This window comes from Sturnus vulgaris, chromosome 4 (genome assembly GCF_052056855.1).
Source record: "Sturnus vulgaris isolate bStuVul1 chromosome 4, bStuVul1.hap1, whole genome shotgun sequence".
NCBI classification, from domain to species: domain Eukaryota; kingdom Metazoa; phylum Chordata; class Aves; order Passeriformes; family Sturnidae; genus Sturnus; species Sturnus vulgaris.
The window spans coordinates 35,206,090-35,226,419 of record NC_142246.1 but is presented as its reverse complement, the minus strand read 5'-3'; the positions used below and the strand labels follow the sequence as shown (position 1 = coordinate 35,226,419).

The 20,330-nt window shown below is 35.6% G+C and overlaps 1 protein-coding gene across 1 annotated transcript in view; it reads right to left on the bottom strand.

Moving 5' to 3' along the window:
- Window positions 1-8,711: 8,711 nt before the first annotated feature.
- Window positions 8,712-20,330, bottom strand: part of GPM6A (glycoprotein M6A) — a 113,892-nt gene continuing 102,273 nt past the window's right edge. The window contains exons 5-7 of the mRNA XM_014884002.2: window positions 18,336-18,412; window positions 16,960-17,025; window positions 8,712-10,965 (exon numbers count right to left, since the gene is read on the bottom strand). Of these exons, the coding sequence (XP_014739488.1) occupies window positions 10,813-10,965; window positions 16,960-17,025; window positions 18,336-18,412 (296 nt within the window). The 3' untranslated portion in view covers window positions 8,712-10,812. The remainder of the gene's footprint in view (window positions 10,966-16,959; window positions 17,026-18,335; window positions 18,413-20,330) is intronic.

Genomic DNA, 20,330 nt, shown 5'->3' with positions numbered 1-20,330 from the left:
CCACAACCACAAGTACTGACACGGAGAAAATGTAGTGCTGCAAATAAGTGCACCAAAATCAGATAAGTATATTATAAGACTATGTGCTGACAGTTCCTTTTCCTGTGCTGTCAGAAGCCAAGTTCCAGGACTCTTTCCAGACTGCAGATACTGCAGAAATAATGAGATGCATGCAGGAAGATTTTTCACACATTTGGCAGATGAGAGAGAGGAAGAGCGAAACCAGTCTTTGACAGGTAACATGCTTTTAAACACTGCCAATGTTTCCACTTGAGTCAGAAATTTTACTAGATATTCTGTCTTTGAATTTGCCTAGTCACTTATTCTGGTGCCTTTTTCTGGACTTAGAGATTAACTGACTGTGCAGCCAGTTATGAATTACTTTTAAGAGAAAAAGAAGCGATAAATACATTTTTATGAACAAGGACGTTCTTGTTTTGGGGGAGAAAAGTTTTTCTGAGGAAGCTCTACAATTAATCTCAAAAATTGGTTCAATCAAACAAGAAAACAACGTGTGTTTATGCCACCTATTGTCATCCAGAGGAGGTCTATATGCAAGTAAACTTAAGCATCTCCTAAATTTAAGCAGTGGCCAAGGCACATTTCCCATGCTTAAATATATCTAGATCAAATTCAGCAAGAACATGATTTATCTTGGAATTTTCTTCTGGGGAAGGGACTACATGTTGTTAACCTAAATTAAGAAAGAACTAAGAAAGTTACATATTTGGTAAGGCACTTAGTTCTCTTTTGTTTTGGTTTTTTTTTAAGACTTTACTCCTCTTACTAGAATCTTGTTTCGATAATGACTTAATTCTTGAAAGGATTCCATACATCTGGAAAAACAAAAAACAAACAAACAAACAAACAAACAAAAACCAAAAAAACAAAACCAAAAACAAAAACAAAAACAAAAAACCAAAAACAAATAAAATAAACACAAAACAAAACCACATCACTGCTGAATTGATTTCATGTTTTTCAAAAAATATTTTCCAATTTGTCACCTTTAGGAAGGCACCAGAAAATGAAGTGGCAAGGTTCTCCTCTGCCCCAATCCTACCTATTTTCCTTATTAAATCAGATATGTATCTTAATTATATATTAAGAGGAAATGCTCTATAAAGAGCTGCACATGTGACGTATGTACCTGTTCCTCCAGCTGGAAGACCCACGGGTGGATTTGACTGTGTTGTCTTCTTGCTGAGGAGCAAGGCTGGAGGGTTGAGCCAGACACAAAAGCACAAGGCTGGCTCTGATGTCTACCCTGTGCTGAGAAGCCAAAACACTGCAGATCAAGACATGTAAGACTCACCTCAGTCGAGTAACTTGGTGGCATTTTGCATTTTTCAGGGTGTTTGATACCCTTGACAGGGCCAGCAGGTGCGAGATGTCATGTCTGCCACTCCTCCTGGAGTAGTAGGTGAAGATCAGGAGAGATATCCTAAGGCCCCTAAAATTATCATAAATATCATCTGGTCTATGCCCATCTATGTTTAAAGCTCTAGCAATAACACAGCTTGTTTTTGGGCAGCTGCTTGGCTAGCTAGACACAGGGCAGTTTAACATGCAACTTCCATGTGTGCAGAGGTAACACCACTGACTACATCATCACCAAACTGAGAGACCTCAGGATGCCACGGCTGAACAAGCACGGCTCTGCTCCACTGGAACTTAGAACTTTGCTTATCACTTCAATGACAAACAAGGCTTAGATATAACTGGAAGCTGTCACTACTTAGTTATACCACTCAGTAGTTTAATTCAAAATATATTTATTCTAGAAAGTAACAAGTATTTACAAAAGGCTAGCATCCCTGTTTTCCCACCAGGTGAGGTAAGTCAGCATCATCAATAGCATATTTATAAATTTTACCTGTTATATGTAAAAAAAAATCGCTGTACTACAAAAGTAAATTTTGTAGTCGGGGTGGTGGTGTGGTGATTCACACTATCTTGCAATGATAATTAAGAACAAATGCCATTTCTAAAGTAGGTGGAAAACTCTGCTAAAGATTTAAAAAATCCCTTTAGAATAATGAGCAATGCCAAGAAATCAGGTTCCCTACTGAAATCCTTTAGCTGTTCACTGCCTGTTAATTCACTCCCACTTGTGACTGATATTTAAGGGCTAAATCTATTTGTATATATATATATATGTAAAGACAGACTGAATGTTTTTAAGCTATGCTACAGAATAATTTATAAACACACAGAAGTAGAAAAGGAACAGACTGTCTTACGAAAGCTATTATCTAAAATCAGACCCTCTCAAACGTACTTATTAGCCGCACTCTTCTATTTTACATCGCTTTACCACCAGATGTCAGTACCTTACACACATCAGTGTGAGATCGACAATACCGTCATCCCCTTTAACCATTTTCCTCACTGTCATTAGAAGGTACAAAATAATACCTTACGTGGATAATCTCTTTGTGTTGTGTTTTGGGTGGTGGTGGTTTTTATATGTGAAGATACTTGTATTTAATGAGGAATAAGCAGGAAAACCAACGTGCTTTCCATTATCCACAATTGTGTCTATGAATAGAACACAGGCTCAAAAAAGAAAAAAATTCCTTCCTTCAGGATTTTCACTTATGTTTACTTAAATTGTATTAGAGAGATGTGATCATGGTCTCAGAGGGCCTGGTCATTGAAAAATAAACTTGAATGCCAGAATTTCATAGGAAGATTGATTGCAGTTATTTGTGGAGCATCTTGACATGCAATTCAGGACAGAAAAACGTAAAATATCAAATTTCAGCGTCACCACAGCACTTTTACTTGATTCCACTTTTTTTTTTTTTTAATTAATTAATTTATTTATGAGAATTATTTATTTATTTTGGTATAAGAAGGATTTGCTTTGAGCCTAAGGCATTTTGAAACTTATAATACTTCAAAATCAAAGGGTAAGTACATTAAGTTAGTTTAGTTAGATTTCTCAGTCTGAACAAATTCCTAGAAAGAAATAGAGCTGAAATGATTGCATTTTCAATAATTCATATGGAAAAAAAATATTTAAAGATAATAAAAAGTATTTTAAAATTACTGAAAAGTTCAACACCAAACAAATTGAATGATACTGAAAACTTCTCTCTGTATACTACACAGAAGAAATGAAGTTAGGTCACTTGTAGGTATATGAAAACAGGATTGCAAGTGCCAAAATAAAAACATAGAATAAGTAAAAATAATCTCAGAAATATTTATCAAATTGAAATGTAGCACTAGATTATGTTGTCTCTGCCTAATATAAAGCAAAAAACAATACTGGATCAAACACAGATTTGTTTCCATTCAGCTGTCTATAATTTTTTCATCTCTTGTTTTTCTTTGTTTTACAGAAAACAAAACAACAGAACTGTTAGAAGGACTATGACCCTAGAAAGAGGTGCAGTCTTCTGAGTTAGCCTCCTGGGAAAACCTGTGACACAGAGTTCAGCTTTAATCTTCTGGAACATAGTCAAATTGTCTGCATGTCTGTTCATAAGTACCTGTTCGACAGATCTGGCCCATATAGTAGTCCAGGCACTGAGTGGATTTCAAGAGTTTAATCCAGTTAAAGAGATTAATGCAGATAACAAACTCTTACTGCTCCCCATGGCACACAGGGAAGCCTTTGGTAAGGGGAGAAGACTTTGACAGTTCAATGGCTCCTTCAATGCACGTGGCCTTCTATTAAAATTTAATAAAATTTAGTACAAATAGATATATGAATCTGTATATTTTTTGTCAAAATGCAAACATTTCTCATCGTACACAAATTACCAAAACATTTCTGAGTACTGTTAGTTTGTCTTGTATTTTAAAAAGGACACTCTTTTAATCCCTTTTTTTAATCGACTTTTTTCTTAGGATTATCACCTCCAACAGGTCACTTAATTATATCCCATAAATTATGGCATGAATCAGATTATTACTTTTTTTTTTTTAATTTGTGAACTTAGTGGATTTGACTTTTTATTTTTTTCGTCATCAGCCTCTTTGTGACAGATGAACACCTCTCTCAATTTAAGAAATATTATTTTGTCTAATATTTCTATTTAGGATTTTGTCTGATCTTAAAGAAGAAAAATAAATCTTGAATATCAGTTGGAAAGTATTGCATAGCACAAATTTGCCTAGGATTTATGGCAACGTGATAAGCATAAATATCCCCCCACTTCCTGGTTTTCCCTTTACATTAGGAGTACTGGATGATGATAGAAATGTCTTTAAGGAGCTCAGGTTTTTCTCCCTAGGGAACATTTTCTCCACAGTTGTTCTCCACAGGTTCCCTCACATTTGGAGGCTTGGCTGGGCACAGCATCACATCTGATCTGAGCCATGGAAGATTGATCCCAATGCCCGTCTGAGCCCCCTGCAGCTGGAGCAAAGCAGACTCGCAGGGATGGAGGGGGAAGCAGTGGATTGTCCAGGGGCAGAGATTGAGGGTGAAGGGAACACCAGGAAAAGGGTTAGGGGGAAGCAAGCACGAAGGCACAGCACCTGTGGATGCACTCTGGAGGGTGTGCAGTGAGAGAAAGAACAGTGTTGAGCTTGCTGAAGAAAGGCAGGGAAAAATATCTGCTCATGCATGTATTTCCACGTGTTAAGTGCTGAGAATAAGGCTTAACATTTCTGTCAGAATGTTTGGAAGATCCATAGGGGAATAAAATAACTCCCTAAAGGCCAGAGACCTGCTATTACCAGAAAGCAAAACAAGCTGAATAGGCTCATGAAGAAAAAGTCAGAGCTGCTATTACCTCCATAGATGATCTTATCATTTGCAAAGTATCTGATAACTGTGGTAGAGTAAAATTAATGCCATTTCTTCTATGAAAAATTTCACCCAATCATTGAATTTACTTTTTCTTTGAGGCTGTCATTATTATTACTGTGGCACAGAGGTTCATTTGAAAAAATCTATCTTCATGTATGTGTGACACATAGACGTGTGTGTATATTTTCAAGATATGAAAAATGCATGCACTTAACATAAACTATTACACTGCAAAAACACTTGACATGTGTCACATACAAAAATCAGATTTTCCATACTGATCACCCTCAAATCTCTACTTTTCTTCCTTGTATTAGTGAAAAACAACCTTGCTGCAGTGGGGCCAGGACTATGACTGAAGCAGAGGTCCTCTTCTGCATCATCCCCTGAGCTGCTTTAAGTGGTACAAGCTCTACCCCACAGGTCCATGCAGTTGCATATGTGACACATCAGCTCTGCCACCACGCCACTCATGCTGGGAAGAGATCCTGAGCACACATGGCCAGATGACCAGTGACTAGGTCCTTCTGTGACAATTAAAGCTTGACAAGTTTCTCTCGACCATCTGCTCCTTTCAGGAGAAACATGGCTTTAGACTGTCCAAAATATGTTCCAAGTGGCATTTGCCATTTGTACCTTGTCAGAAACTCTCACTACGCCTAAAGCCCTAGTGCTGCAAAGCATACCTGTATATAATGCTTTAACTGGGGTACAAGTCTCGAGCCCAGAGAATCTCTTATTACCTTGCAGCTTTACTAGGGGATTACTAGGAAAGGAAAATCTTGTATTTCTTTTTTTCTGCCTTCCTTTTTCACTGGTCTCATCCCTGTTTCCAAGCATGTGGTACTTCACTGCTCAGTGGCATCGGTACATCCTCTCCTCGGTAGCAGCAAGTTTTATGTTGCTTCAGCTCCAATTCAAATTATGTCACAAGGAAGAGCATGCCATGGAGAAGTAAATAATGAAAGGAAAACAGAAATATGAATGAAACACCTTAATGAGGTATTTGTGCCTAACGTTTCATACTTCAGAAGATGGCATCAATATGAGGCATTAGCACTGCCTCCTTGAGGAAGGTTTCCATCTGCTTACTCAGTTCAAACCAGGCTGCTGATACCTGACACTTTTCCTCTGTGTTTAACCATGTGATTTAGTTTATTATTCCAAAAGGACAAAGTGGTGAGGATGTGATTTTACATGCAATTAACTAACTGAATTGTAAAATCCAGGAATTAACTTTCATGCTTTTACAGGGACATTAATTTGTTGAGGATAAATTTGTTTCCCCATGAGATTTGTTCTAAAATTAATATTTATCCTTACAAAGAAATACATGTGAGTAAAGCTATGTAATAAAACCCAGGACTTACAGTCTCAGAGACCAAAATATTTTCTATTAACCACAGGAAAGTGATTCATGCTAAGTATCGTTTTCTTGGGCAACTGAGAAGAAAAGGTATTTAGATCCTTTGAAAAACCTAGCTCTGATAATCCTTTATGTGGCCTACACAGTATTTCTGTCTTGAGTAACTCAACATGTAGAACCATAGGATATTCATGCAAGTCTCTTGGGGTTTTTTGCTTTTGTTTTGTTTTGTTTTGCTTTGCTTTTTAATAACTCCTAAAGTACATACACCTGCCTCCAAACCATCCCTTTCAAACATGGGAAGCTCAGAAGCACCAAATCAAAGACCTACTGAAATGATCTTCCCTGGGGCTCACATTTACTTGACCAAACTCCACTTTACACAGGGAGGGAAAGAGTGCACAGCAGCTTGTGTGCAGAACCTTTTCCTCAGGATAAATTTCTCCCTGCAGAGTAGCTGCAAATCTGTCTGATGATCCACTTCTGTACCAGTCACCATCCCTGTTGGTGTGCCAGCAGAAACACTTACCTGTCTCCATCATTGCTAATAATTGTTAAACACAGAAGTAACTGTGATGTGTTGGGATCCTCCACGGATGCCTGAAAGAACAAGAAACTACAGCTGAAAACCTCAAAATCCAGCAACTGCTGGAGTTCCTCCCTTGTAGAAAATGCAAGTTAGAAGAACTCATGTGGGACAGAAAGAGCTGTTAAAGACACTGTGTGCTCTGGGCCTGTTCTTTCCAATTGATATCTACCCAAAATGGAGGCAGCTCTGAAATGTGAGACATAAATCAGCTTGCTGCATAACAATGTATGTGGGGTTTCTGTGCAACCCAATAAAAATAAAAAATTGGGAAAAAAAATAATTTTAAGAGAGAGCTTGTAAAAACACACCCTTTCCTCCTGAGATGAAATTTACTATAGTCTGATCTTTTATGGTTTATAAACTGAGCTGTGTTCTTCAGAAAACCAACTACATAAATACTTGTGGTAACCCAGAAGTGAAAAATTTAAAAATGCATTGGATCTTGATGATGGAAAAGACTCTATTAACTGTTGTCATCGGTTATTATAGGAAGTACAGTACAGAAATATTCTGTCCTAAATATACTACTGAAGTGAGTTGTAATCATGATAATGTTCAAATAATACTTACAATCAATGTACACATATTACAATTTAAATAATTGCACTAATGTAAGATTAAAAGTTGCATATATAACTTTAAATTAATTTATAGATATATTGCCAGTTGCACTTGAAATTCTCTTACTTTAGGACCTGTGGAAAAAAAAGTCATTAACTATTTAGAAATATTAAATAGGCATATAATTTCAATGTCTCCTCTATTTAACTACATCACCTAACTATATGGTGCATTGGCTTAAAAATTGCCAGTCTCTCTACCAAGGTGGAAACACTCATCCCCAGTCTGTGGTGTGCTGCTGTGCGTTGTCTAAATCTTGCTGATTCAATGTTTTATGTGCTCATGCTCAATGTAGAAACATTGCTGCTGAGGGAAACAGTCCTGCTGATGGATAAAATAATCTTGTGCAGAAGAAAAGGGGGTGATGTGAGTGGGAGACAGGGACTGGGAAGGATATCTACCTCAAATCAATTTTGCATCTGTTTTGTAACATGCTATTAGTAGCATTTATGGGGCATAGTAAACTGTGATGAACAAGCAAAACTGAGTATCCAGGGCTGGAATCCTCTTAAACTGAAAATTTTTCTTTAACTGTAGCCTTTTTAAAGGCAAAAACCTGTGCCAAACAGATTAGCCTACAACAGTTTTCTTAAAAGCCCAATAGACACAAGTTTAGATTAAGCACAGAAGAGTTTTTAGAAATCAAGATCCATGCAGCCTACCTCAGGAAAAATCAGCTTAGGCTGCCAACAAACAGAGAAGACTCTGGAATAAACCAAATATGTGCAGACTTTGAAGTGAATTAATTATGACAGATGTGCTGTGCTGTGCTGTGCTGTGCTGTGCTGTGCTGTGCTGTGCTGTGGGAAGCTCCTCTACTCCCTTGGCTTGTGCTGCTACTGAAGAAATGTTTGCCATTATGGCACATGTTCTCATAGAGAGCAACAAAGAGCTACATAACAGCTAGGTAACTGAGAAACAAATACATTACACATTGTTCTCTCTCAGCCATTGGAATTACTTTACATGCACCTAAGTAATGTAGTATTGTTACTGAGGTTTCAAAGTATTAGTTGCTGTAACATCCAGAAATCAGTATCCTCATTTGCTGTCAGATCAGTTTCTGCTGAGCTGTTCCAAATGAGACTGTAGCAAGGGAATCTTTCCTAATTTTTCTTTTGACTGATATGTTAAAAATATAGCAAATATGGCTCCTGCTACCTGGCACTTCCTAGACTATGAAACTCTGCTCTTAGAAAATATTTTACTCTCTTAGCCTTAAGATACGTGATTTCTGACACTAAATGCTGGTTAGGAGATATTCAAAGCAATCTGTGCAATAGCAAGGTGTATAGGAGAAACAAGCTTCTTCCATTTCTAGATACGGTGACCTGTCCTGTATGGACAAAGAAAAACTACACAAAGAATTAACAAGAACACAAAGTACACAAGTGTGTTTATTACATTTTGCAAGCACTTTGTTCTACATTTCAAAAACGCCACCATCAAGCTGTTGGCACATTTATGTACAAAACAGATTAATTGTAATGCCTGCTACAAAGCATTCTTTGTGAAAATACAAACTCTAATACCAGAGAAGAGCCAAAAGCATTAACATCATTACATGAGTTTAAAAGACATAGTTTTAAAAATCAGCACAAACATTTTAAGACACAAAACTGAAACACTACAATATAGAATCCAAAAAGAGGTTCCTAATACTTTTTGCAGAACTGTAATACCGGTACTGCACATTATCAGAAAACTGTTGACCCCGTAGGACAGCTTAAGTGTAAAAAAAATCCAAACCAAAACCAAAACCCAAAATCAAAAACACAACCAAAAAAACCCCAAAACAAGCAAAAGAAAAGAAAAATTAAAAAAAACTCAACCAACTAATACTACTTAATGCATTATCATGCCACAAGTAACTATAGTATTACCTTCTACTTACTACAAGAATTGTTAAAAATTACTGATGATGCATGACTAGTAATAGTACAAAGAAGAGTTTTACTCAAGAAGTTTTATTAGAAATGCACTTACACTGAGAGAGAATTCACAATGGTCCAATAAGTGCACAAAACTACCTAAGATTTTTAACACTGACAAAAATGTCTTGTCAGGCTACATCACTTTAAAAGACACTTTACAGCATTCTTGTAGCATTAGAAATAGGCAAAATAAAAAAAAAAAATCCACCAAATTTGGTCCAATAATACCAACTTTTCTTAAATAGGGTTTTTTGTTCTGTTTTTGATACAGGTAATTCTTTCAAATTAAGACGACCTGTCATTCTGATAACATTTTCATATCAAAATAAAGGTTCAAATATATTACTACACTTTGAAATAATAAGCTCTGTAGTGGTCTTTCACCTTACTTCAACGTAATACAGGTAAACCATTATGTGTAGGAAAGCTAGAAGCCAAGCTATAACATTTATGGAAGTCTCCTTTAATATATCTTTTACAGTTCAGACAGGTGCAATCCATTTAAATTTTTAAAGCAGGTAAAAAGACATCTGACTCCTATAGTCACTGCATTTTGGATATATTACTTTCATAAATGTAGCTAAGCAGTAATTTCTTACATCATCACATGGACAGCTCCAATTTAGCATAACCATCATTGAATTAAAGAGAGATTATTCTGTAGAAAACTATGAATAACTATATCACTTAATTAACAGTTGTCTATATACCATAACTCGTTAACAGGTAGCCGTGGTATTGAATTCCTTCAAAAGGCAAGTGGCCATGCATTGTTAGCACCACGGACTGCATGCTCACAATACAAACAGGAATTATCACCCATGGAACTTGAAACAAGAGAATATTCTTTAAAAACATCAATAATACAATGTTAACAAAGATAAGAAGCACTTTTTTCTTTTTTTTCTTTTTTTTTCTTTTTTCACTTTTTTTTTTTATTTTTTTACCCACTATTACAAATTTAGAAATTGCACCTTTGATTGTTTAAAACGTTCTTAGGACCTTCATTCAAGTTGATCAGGGTCCCTCTGGCAGGTTTTCCATATATAAAGGAAAGTCATCAGAATGTTTTCTTTATATATTGTACATCATGTACAATGGTCCCTTTGAAGTATACCTGTAGTTAAAGTAGTTACTGAACTCAAAACTAAAAAGTATAAAAAGCTACTTTTTTTCCAAAAACATATAAGAAACAATGCAAAAGGTGTTATGCATAACACATACAAAGTGATTAAAAAAATCAAACACATAGTTGTATTTGACAATAGTTTAGTATTCTTGACCTATCAGAACTAATTAGCTTAAAGGGATTCAGGAAAGGCTATTTAGGAGCTTCGTGGTATAGAATGGTCGCACAAAGTAAGAACTAATTAAGAAACCAAGTGCTAGACAACCAAGAATTGTATGTAGGTGATATGTAAGTCACCCAAACTATCTTTTGTGAGAAGCACTTTCAATTGTTTTTAAAATGGTAGGATGGCCTTTAGTTAAACAACAAAGCATTCACATGTTAGGAAGTAAGACAAGGTTTCTTTTATGTATAAGCATTGAGCCTCTCTTTAGAGCGAGTAGAATGAATATCATGCAGCTCTTGTTCCTCCTTTGATTTAATATCCTCATATTTTTGCATTCTGCAAGCATCTTTCACATAGGCCCAGTTGGCAGACAAGACCATGAGATAATGAACCTGTAAGAGAGGTAACACAGAGTTAAGAAACAATAGAGGTAGCCAGAATAGAGCACGTGTAAACTTGAAGGCTGCAGGACAGAGACTGGGCTCTCATCAGCAGGAACTAGGCATTCATGGTATCAAGTAGCAGTACAGGACCACGATGGCAAACTCAGGCTTCATTAATCTTCAGATTATCTCCCAGCTGTTACTATTATTATAACTAGTAGTTGGTAGCAACAGATATAAGGAAAAACAACCTAAAACCTGAAAAATCCAGAAATCATCCCTGCATTATTTTTAAGCTAGTCTGCAAAGGTACATGTAAAAATGCCTTCTGGTTATGTATTTATTGTACATTTTCCCCACTGAGGAAGTATTTGTTAAGGTAGTTCTTAAGATAGAAATATGCCATAGATACAACTTATGTCTGCATATCTAATACAATTAAAGAAAGTTTTGCTTCTTAATTTTTATTAAAGTTAGCATATTCTTTCCATTTAGCCATGACTTCTTTCAACTACAATTCTAACTTTGTATTTAACTTGCCAATCTGGGGCAAAATTGTCAATAACTGGAAAATAAGTTCAGCTAGCAAAATGTGACAAAATATAGCTAAAAAAAATTTTGATGCTCTGTTCACTCTGTATTCAGTCAGAAAATAAAAATGTTCCACAAGGATATTCAGCTGGCTTATGCTGGGACTCTCTGAACATTCATTCCTTTCCTAGCAGGCTTTCAGACACTTTCTGATGAGAGCATCTCTAATTTATGGTAATCTACTTCCTCAGAAGCAACGGACAAGTTTGTGGGTCCAAACTATTTCACCTCCCTCTAAGAAATCAAGAAATTATACTGGGATTCAGTTAATGGAAAATGGAATAATAGCACAATAAAAAACCACATTGAGTTATGCAAATTCTCCTGTTCATGTTGTACTGTTGTACATATGAGTATCTTAGATTCACACTAAATGAACAGATCTATTCTAATATGTGTTTTTTCTTTTGGAACATCCAATGTTATTTGGACTTTTTTTTTCCACAAATGTTTGTTGGCAATTGTTGCTGATTAGTATAGGCAAAAGTATATTTCTTAATCTGGATAACTAAGATCAAGGAAAGCATTCTGAAGCCCTTAAAAAGACCTGATATTTTTGCTACTTTTTTTATCTTCCTATTTTATGTCAGATTTCCAATTAGTCCTTATTTGAGAAATAGTCAGACTTGAGGAGGCATAAAAGAGAAAGAAGTTGTTCAGAGGATCCGTCCTCTAGAAAAAAATAACCAAACTAGAGAGTAGTATTTCTACATGTATTTAGGATTTTCTCAGTATCTCTAGAACACTAGCAATGCAATCCGTGGGTATGGATGTTGGAGAGGGCAGCATGTTGTGTGCCATTCTGGAACACTCTCTACTCATCATTTAGTACACAGGAAAAAGAAACACCTTCTTATCCTAACTCAGCTCTTCCAAAAGCTTTCACCATGGCTGGCTTCTGGATCAGGCATTTCTAGATCAAATGAGAGACCCTAATCCTGGATCTCCACTGTACTGAAGGAAACGCCTTCAATTCTCCACAGTAAAACTATTGAGAAAAATCAAAATAAACAGGCTGGTAATCCTAACAATTTCATCATCTCTATTGCAATTTGCACTCAATGAAAACATGAATACTGGCGCCCTTTGATCCTGAAATTTTAGTTTAAAATACAGTCTGAACTTCAAACAGATTGCAGACATGAGAATCCTGAAAGTGTGGGGGGATATCAGTGTACTCACATCTTCACGACTTTTTAAAATGTATTTGCCAGAAATCCTTGCAACTCAAGAAGCTCTGATGAAAATGAGATGATGTTTTCTTATCCTCACAAAATATTTCGTAATGACCCAGTTAAGAGACAAATTTAAACTTAATGTCTTGCAGTTTCATTTGGCATTTTTCTTTGTTAATAATAGACTATTTTGAAGGTATATTAGTAACAGTCTGACCTTCATTAAACACCCACTCTTTGCCCATCCCTTCTTTAAGAAGTTACTGAATCAAGATATTATAATAAACTATTGAAAACTCTTGCAGTTCACATTCGCTGTAAGTAGGAAGACTTGCCAGGAAACACCTCCTATAACTTATATAATCTCAAATATATATCCATTATTTATAATGACATATACATCGAACAGTCCAGCCACCTTTGTTTTTCTGTTTTAGCACCAAGTTCCTAGATAACATTGCCACACTACCGAGGTCATTTCTAAGTGGCTGTCTAATTGCGTTTCACAACTCCATGACCTGAATAGCCTGAAGCCAGTGGGGGCCCCATCAAGGTTTATTTAAATTGAAGCCAGGCAGCTTCCACAGTCTGCCTCAGGAGGTTTCAATTACAGACATATGCAAGACAGTGCGGGGTCTTTCCATACCCATTCCTGCTCAGATTTCTTCATAAGGTGAAAGTTTGCTTCAGTGTTTAGAAATTGTGGAATTGCAGCTAGCTTAGGAGGATATTTGGGCAGGGGAGTTTGTTGTATTTTTCCATTGAGGACATGTCAGTACTTCCCCAGGACCCATCTCTAAATAGCTTTTCTTCCTCCCTTAACACAAATCGCATACCCTGCAGAAGAGCACAATCATACTGAGGAGAAGAATAGACCACTTGACATTTCCCTTGTTCCTATTTCAGGGGGATTGATTGCATCGCCACCCTGCAGGACAAAATTTCTATGGAAGTTAAGGCAAAAGAGTTACCAGCTCACATGGTAACTTTTGAGAAAGGAAATCTTGCATCTCATAATTAAGTTTTTCTGCAGTGTTTTTGGGGAAACATCACAGGTGGAATGTATACCGGCTTTACAATCAACTCTTGCATGCTAGAGCTTACATTTAAACTTCATGTCTTCTGTCTCTTTCTAACACACTGACAACAGTAAAATTAATATGTATTATTGTAATGATCTCTTCCACATGCATTTGTTACCCATTCAGACAAAAGAAAGAACAGTACTGCTCAGAATCATATATGGTACAAATTAAATATGATTCAAAAGCCTGGCTATTTTTTCCATGATGAAACCTCTCAAAAAGCATTTACAACATATATAATTCTATCAGGTTTTGGTTTCGGTTCTTTTTTTCCCATCTTGGGTTGACATAAGAATGATAAATTTTCAAAATAAACTCTACACAGGTGTTCTTTGCTGCAAAATTAAACTTTCCTTGACATATACTGTAAGGAATATAAGGTTTTCTGTGAATCAGTCCTAATACTTATTAGTCCTACTTAGGACAATTCTCCTTTTGAACCCCAAAATAACACTCTCCTTTGCAGACTAAAGAGTGAATTGTGAAAAAATTCACATGTAAATCTGCGACCAAGACATATGGGGAATTTGTGATTTGTGACCAAATAGTATTGCAAGTATTAACAAGTTTTGTGGTGGTTTTGCAATAAATGACTACTTTTTAAAAATATATATTTTTAAAATATACTTTCATGAAAAGTATCCTGGGGACAGATGAACTTAATATTTACAAATAAGCTGATTCTTTTGTGAATTTTGTAGAATCATATGGATATTAGAGAGTTTAAGGAAATCTCAGATATTAAATAGTCTGGTACTCGCAAATGTTTACAAATTCAGAAGTGAGGATACAGAGGAGGATACTGATGGCATAACTTTAAAAGTCAATTCAGATAGCATATTTTGCTAATTCAGTTATTCAGCAGTGTCCCTAATGTTGCACTACAATTACTGGCTGGCCATAAATACAACATACTTACCACTTTAGTCAGATAGACTATTCTAGTTTAAAGCAATTTTTTGCAAGAAATGTTTTAAGAGTGCATTATGTTAATAATCTTTTTCTTTTGTAAAAGACTGGTATTTTAATCTAATTTTCCTGTTGAATTTCACAAACATGTTCTGGGTATACACAAATGTCATAATTTCATATTTGTGATTATTCTTGAAACAGCACATGCAGTGAAGGGCACTGGTTCTCCAATGACTGGAGTTACTTCTGCACACTGTTTCTCACTACTGATGCATTACCTCTGTCTACTAGTTTGAGTGCAAGATCTGGAGAAAAAAATATATCTTCTTCTTCCTAGATGAAGTTAGTTAGGACTCCAAATTAATTTTTCCTCCCTTAAATTAATTTTACCTTGGGAAAGTAAACTTCCCTTAAAGGAGAACCTGTTAATATCTGCATTTCCAACCACCAAATTCTGAATTTTCCCTCATGTCCTTATCCTTGTGTTTGGGCTACTGTGTCAAGAGTGAAGCACATGTCTCAACCTACAGATGTGGTCTGGAATGTTGGTTTTAGAAATTACCACTATTAAAGTGTAGAACGTACTGGTCTTTAGGAGGTACCTAACAGATTAGAATGATAGGTTAAAAACAAACTGTGCCGTTACAAACTTGAAATATATATATATAACTGTTGCAAACATTTAATGAAACATACATCTACCAGCATTGGGACACTATGCAATTTACTAGCACTTAGAATATTAATTCATCTTTTTTTTGAAACAGTGTTATCATGCCTGCTCTGTGCAGTTACAGAATTCAACAGAAAGCACACTTGGATATGGGTAATCCTTCAAAAATATGTGAATAAATGTGCACCATCAAAGTGAATTCCTGAGGTGCTTGTGCTTGGTTTAATACAGGTATGGCATCTTTCATATGCTGAGTTTTGAACGGGTCTTTTAAAAACTTCATTGAAAGTATTATGTATTTAAACTATGTGGCACAGTGTACCTACTTAATTTGCTTTCACTGAAGATATGCTATTTTTAATTGAATATCTTTCGGTGGCTATTCAGATTAAAAAGTCTTGTTTAAAATGCAGAATTTTTATCTGAACAAACTAGCATTTCATAATAACTACTGAATATACTTTCAAATAATCATACAATGGAAAACTAATGATCTCTTGGATTTAATTTCCTAACAATAATGATATATATATCATAATTGCTATATGGTCACTATTATTGAAACTATAAGTAGAAAAATTTAAGTTTGAAAAACCAATTCAATTATTAATATGAATTGTATTCTACTATTGCACTTATTATTTGTGGCCTTGAAACAAAAAACTACATTGAAAAGAGATATTTTCCATTTGGCTATCTTTGATGTTTGCAGCAAATGAATGGCAGATGAAAACAAAAAAATCATTAATGTAAGAGAAGTACTTGCTTCATTGGGTATTTTCTGAGTGTACTTTTTTATAAAAGTAATTATAAGGATAACAAAATAATCATGGCCCTATGATCTATAAAAAATTACTAGTATAAGCAGTACATAGTGATCACCACCACTAACACTTGTGAATGCATCAGCACCAAGTAACAGTCACTTCTCATTTCTCATTCCAGTGTGCATAGTGCAAACCTACACCAGTACAGAATTGCAAGTCTAAAAATATCTTTTTCTTAGGCAAATACAGCAGACAAAAGACAGAAGAGCAGGGCACTAGCTCATACACTTTTTTCTCAGTGGAACCTTCTCATTGACAAAATGTCACTAAATTTAAAGTAATCTTCATTATAAAGGAGCAGAAAAATTAGTCCTGACAGAAAAATCAACACATTCATCTATAGTCACAGAACTGACAAAAAGATTCTGCTCCTAAAATAGCAGCATGGCAAGCCTATGACTACCCAGAAAGGCAGAGATCATGAAAGTATAATACTATGGTTACCACACAGACACTAGAATTCAGACTTGTCTGAATACAGCAAAAGAAGAGTAAAAATTATTTGCATGTACTTATAGCTGTTTTTTTAATTCAAAAAAGTAATCATGATATTCTAATTCAAAGAGAATCCATCAATATATTAAAAAAAAAAGAAAAGAAAAAAAGAGAGAGTATTGAATTACATAACTATATTTTAATAATAGCTTTGAGTGATAGTATGGAAATTGAACAGCTGATCCTAAGTCAGAACCAGAAGGTATCAGCAATTCAGATGAGGCATAGAGTGTTAGGTATCTTACCATAGCAATGACTGCTGCTCCAGCTCCAGCAAGTGCCACAATGAACAAATGGAATGTCATGTTTAGCTGCAAAGGGAGGCAAAGAAAAAGCTTTCATAGTTGTACAACAAACAGAAAATGAACAAAAATTCAGAATACCATAGAACAAATAATTGCCTTCCATGTGCCACCCTTCCACAAAAGTAATGAATAGGAATATCTTTCCAAGAGATTGATATCACTATGTGTCATTGTGCTTGTGCTTGCTTTGCTACAGTGCTCATATCAGGAAAAAAAACATAATTCTATTTAGGAATACAACATTTACATAATAAAATATTAAGAAAATTAATTATTTAAAGATAAGCACTGCAAAGCATTTTGAAGGTTTTGTTTGGGGTTTTTTGTGCTACAGTACTACAATATTACCTTACAAGAATTCTGTTTGTGGTAGCTTCTCCAGTGGCAGAGACAGCCTAAGAAACCCCATTTTCCCTTCAATACCTGTAGCTTTACATCCTCATATATTGATCCACTTTCCTCTCAAATTTGTTCACAGTCATATAATATAAACCAGGTTACTTACGTAATTCAAATTAACCAGCATCCTCACCTAATCCCAAATCAAATGATGACATTTGCTCTTAATTTCAATGACCTGGTTTATGCAGGAGCCACAGAGAGTCAACTGCACCACAAGAGCTGCATTTTCTAAGATGGTTTTGGTATAAGGGCGGATTGTGTACCTCCCCTCTGAGATTTATTCAACTATTTACTAGGTAAGACCTAGTGAAACACTTAGCAAGTCTTGATCCTTCTGGCTTCAGAGGGATCAGCATTTTAGCCTCTCTTTGTTTCAGGCAGATGTAATTTTGTTCGTCCTTTATCATTTTAAAACAGCACCAGAACCCTTAGCTGCACTGAAACAGGTGGCATTTGCCCAAGGGAAAAACTGCAAAGAAAAATGTGCTAAAAGCTACTATCCTAATGCTCAACAAGGTTTGGCCAAATCCATTTGAAATCTTTACTCTCCTGTCACAACAGTAATCATAAGCCCTTCAATCAGTGAGTCCTGTGGATCTATTCATTGTACAGCAGGGCACTAGCCTTCAAAAGCGTCTCAGTAACAAAGAACAAGATATTGGAATTATTAAAAAACCCTAAACAAACAAACCACAAGTGTCTTTAGAAAACAAATGGATGAAGAAATTGCACTGAATAAATTTGATACTTGGTAAAATACTAGGAAAACTACTTGCTTGACTGTATTTTTCACCATGATTTAATTCATCACCATATCTAGAATTAGACCATTAACAGTGAGAAAACATATATTAGCTACTTCCTACTACAGCATATATTATGGATTTGCCAAAAATACTATGATATTTATTTACCTCATTAGAGTCACACATCTTGATGAAACTTTCTGATGAGGTGCAAACCTTCTTTTCCTCTCCAACAGTTACAATACCTGGAGAAGAATAAATATTCATATTATTTAGAATTCCTGGCACAGATCAACTTCCTTTATATGAGAACAGCTAAGAACTTATTTTAGCAATGATATTTGGGTTTGGTTGACAATCGGGAGTCTGGAGCAACTCTCCTGTGAAGACAAGCTGAGGCAGTTGGGATTGCACAGCCTGGAGAAGAGAAGGCTCTGGGGAGACCTTAGAGCAGCCTTCCAGTAACTAAAAGAGTCCATCAAGAGAGCTGGAGAGGGACTTTATACAATGGCATGCTGCAGTAGAACAAAGGGTTAATGGCTTAAACTGAAAGAGGATCAGTTTAGGTTAGATGTAAGGAAGAAATTCCTTGTGGTGAGGGTGTTGAGCCACAGGAACATGCTTCCCTGAGAAATGGTGGGCATCCCATCCCTGGAAGTGCTGAAGGACAGGTTGGATGGGGACCTGAACAATGTGATCTAGGGGAAAGTCTGCCTGCCCCATGGTTGGAATTTGTTTTTAAAGTGCCTTCCAAATGAAACCATCCTAGGATTTTTTTCCATTTCAGCCAGCACAAAACTAATACATCATCTATTTAGTAAAAGCCCCAGTAAGAAACATGTAGGTAACAATTTTTCTGCCAATTTTGAAAAAATCTTTATTCCCTATTTTGATCAGAACAACGATTAAAAAAGCATAAATTATTTACAACCAGTTTATACACTTAAAATGTTCACAAATCTTCTGTAATCTCATGTGGGGAAATGTGCTGTATATTGGTTTCAAACATATTGATCTGGTATAAAGCTTCTTTCACAAGTTATAAAAAAGCATTACACAAACATACTTTACTGTTTCTCTTTTCAGCAATATTAAGTAGAATTGGCTTCCTTTAGCTAATGTCCAGATAACAAATCAAGGACTAGCTTGAACAAAAAACTACAATTAACTAATTTGTCATGAAAAATGGTTCATTCCTAATATTAATCAGTGGTTTTTGCACTGAATCTACAGGAAACAGGTACATTCACAGAATACACACTGTATATCTTGGTGTTCTATGAACACTCTAAATAGAATTAATAAAAAAAAAATCTTGAATATTAACAAAATAAAAGGTCATAGAAAGAAAAATGAATACACTTGATGGGATATATACAGATAATTTCTTTTTAAACTCATCTGCCATGCTGTGTTGGAAAAAAACCCAATAAATAATAAAAAAACCCAAGTTTTCTTTCCTCTCATGCAAGAATAATGTCAAATATTTTATTGAAATGTTTATTATTAATGAAACAGTTTCTTTGCCAAGAAATGCAGCATCTTTTATATCTCCACACAATTAAAATATACTGGGATTTTATTTTAGTACAAGGAAACAAAAGAAAGATAAGAAACTCTCTGTTGAGAGTATGATTATCCAAAGCTCTGTGGGTTGAGAAATCACTAAGACCATAACATGTAGAATCAAACGAGTCTTATAGAAGGAAGGAATTGAATTACCATCACCAACACAAGAATTCTCACACATTTTAAGATTACAAATCCCTTTCTATCTAAATTTCACATCCTCTCAAAATGCACATAGGTGCATATCCCCACTTTATTCTAACTCCCACTGTTCAGGCTTTAGACCCACTCCCTCTATCTCTCTTTCCACCACTTTCTTAGATTGTTACTATCAGTATTGTTAGTCCTCATCAAGGCTGAAAGCAATGAATCTTGTTGTGTCCAAATTCACCTCTGCAGACACAGCTGATACCCTAGGACCTCACAGCTCCAAGTCGGTGTCCTACCACAAGATTAAAAGTCACTCTCCAGGTAAATGACTAATTAAGCATTTTAGACAAGTGCCAGCAATTTGTAAAGAAGAGACTAAGCCAAAGCCCCATGCCAGATTTTCATTACTCTGGGAAGATGGACAAGGTTGACTCAATTTTTGTC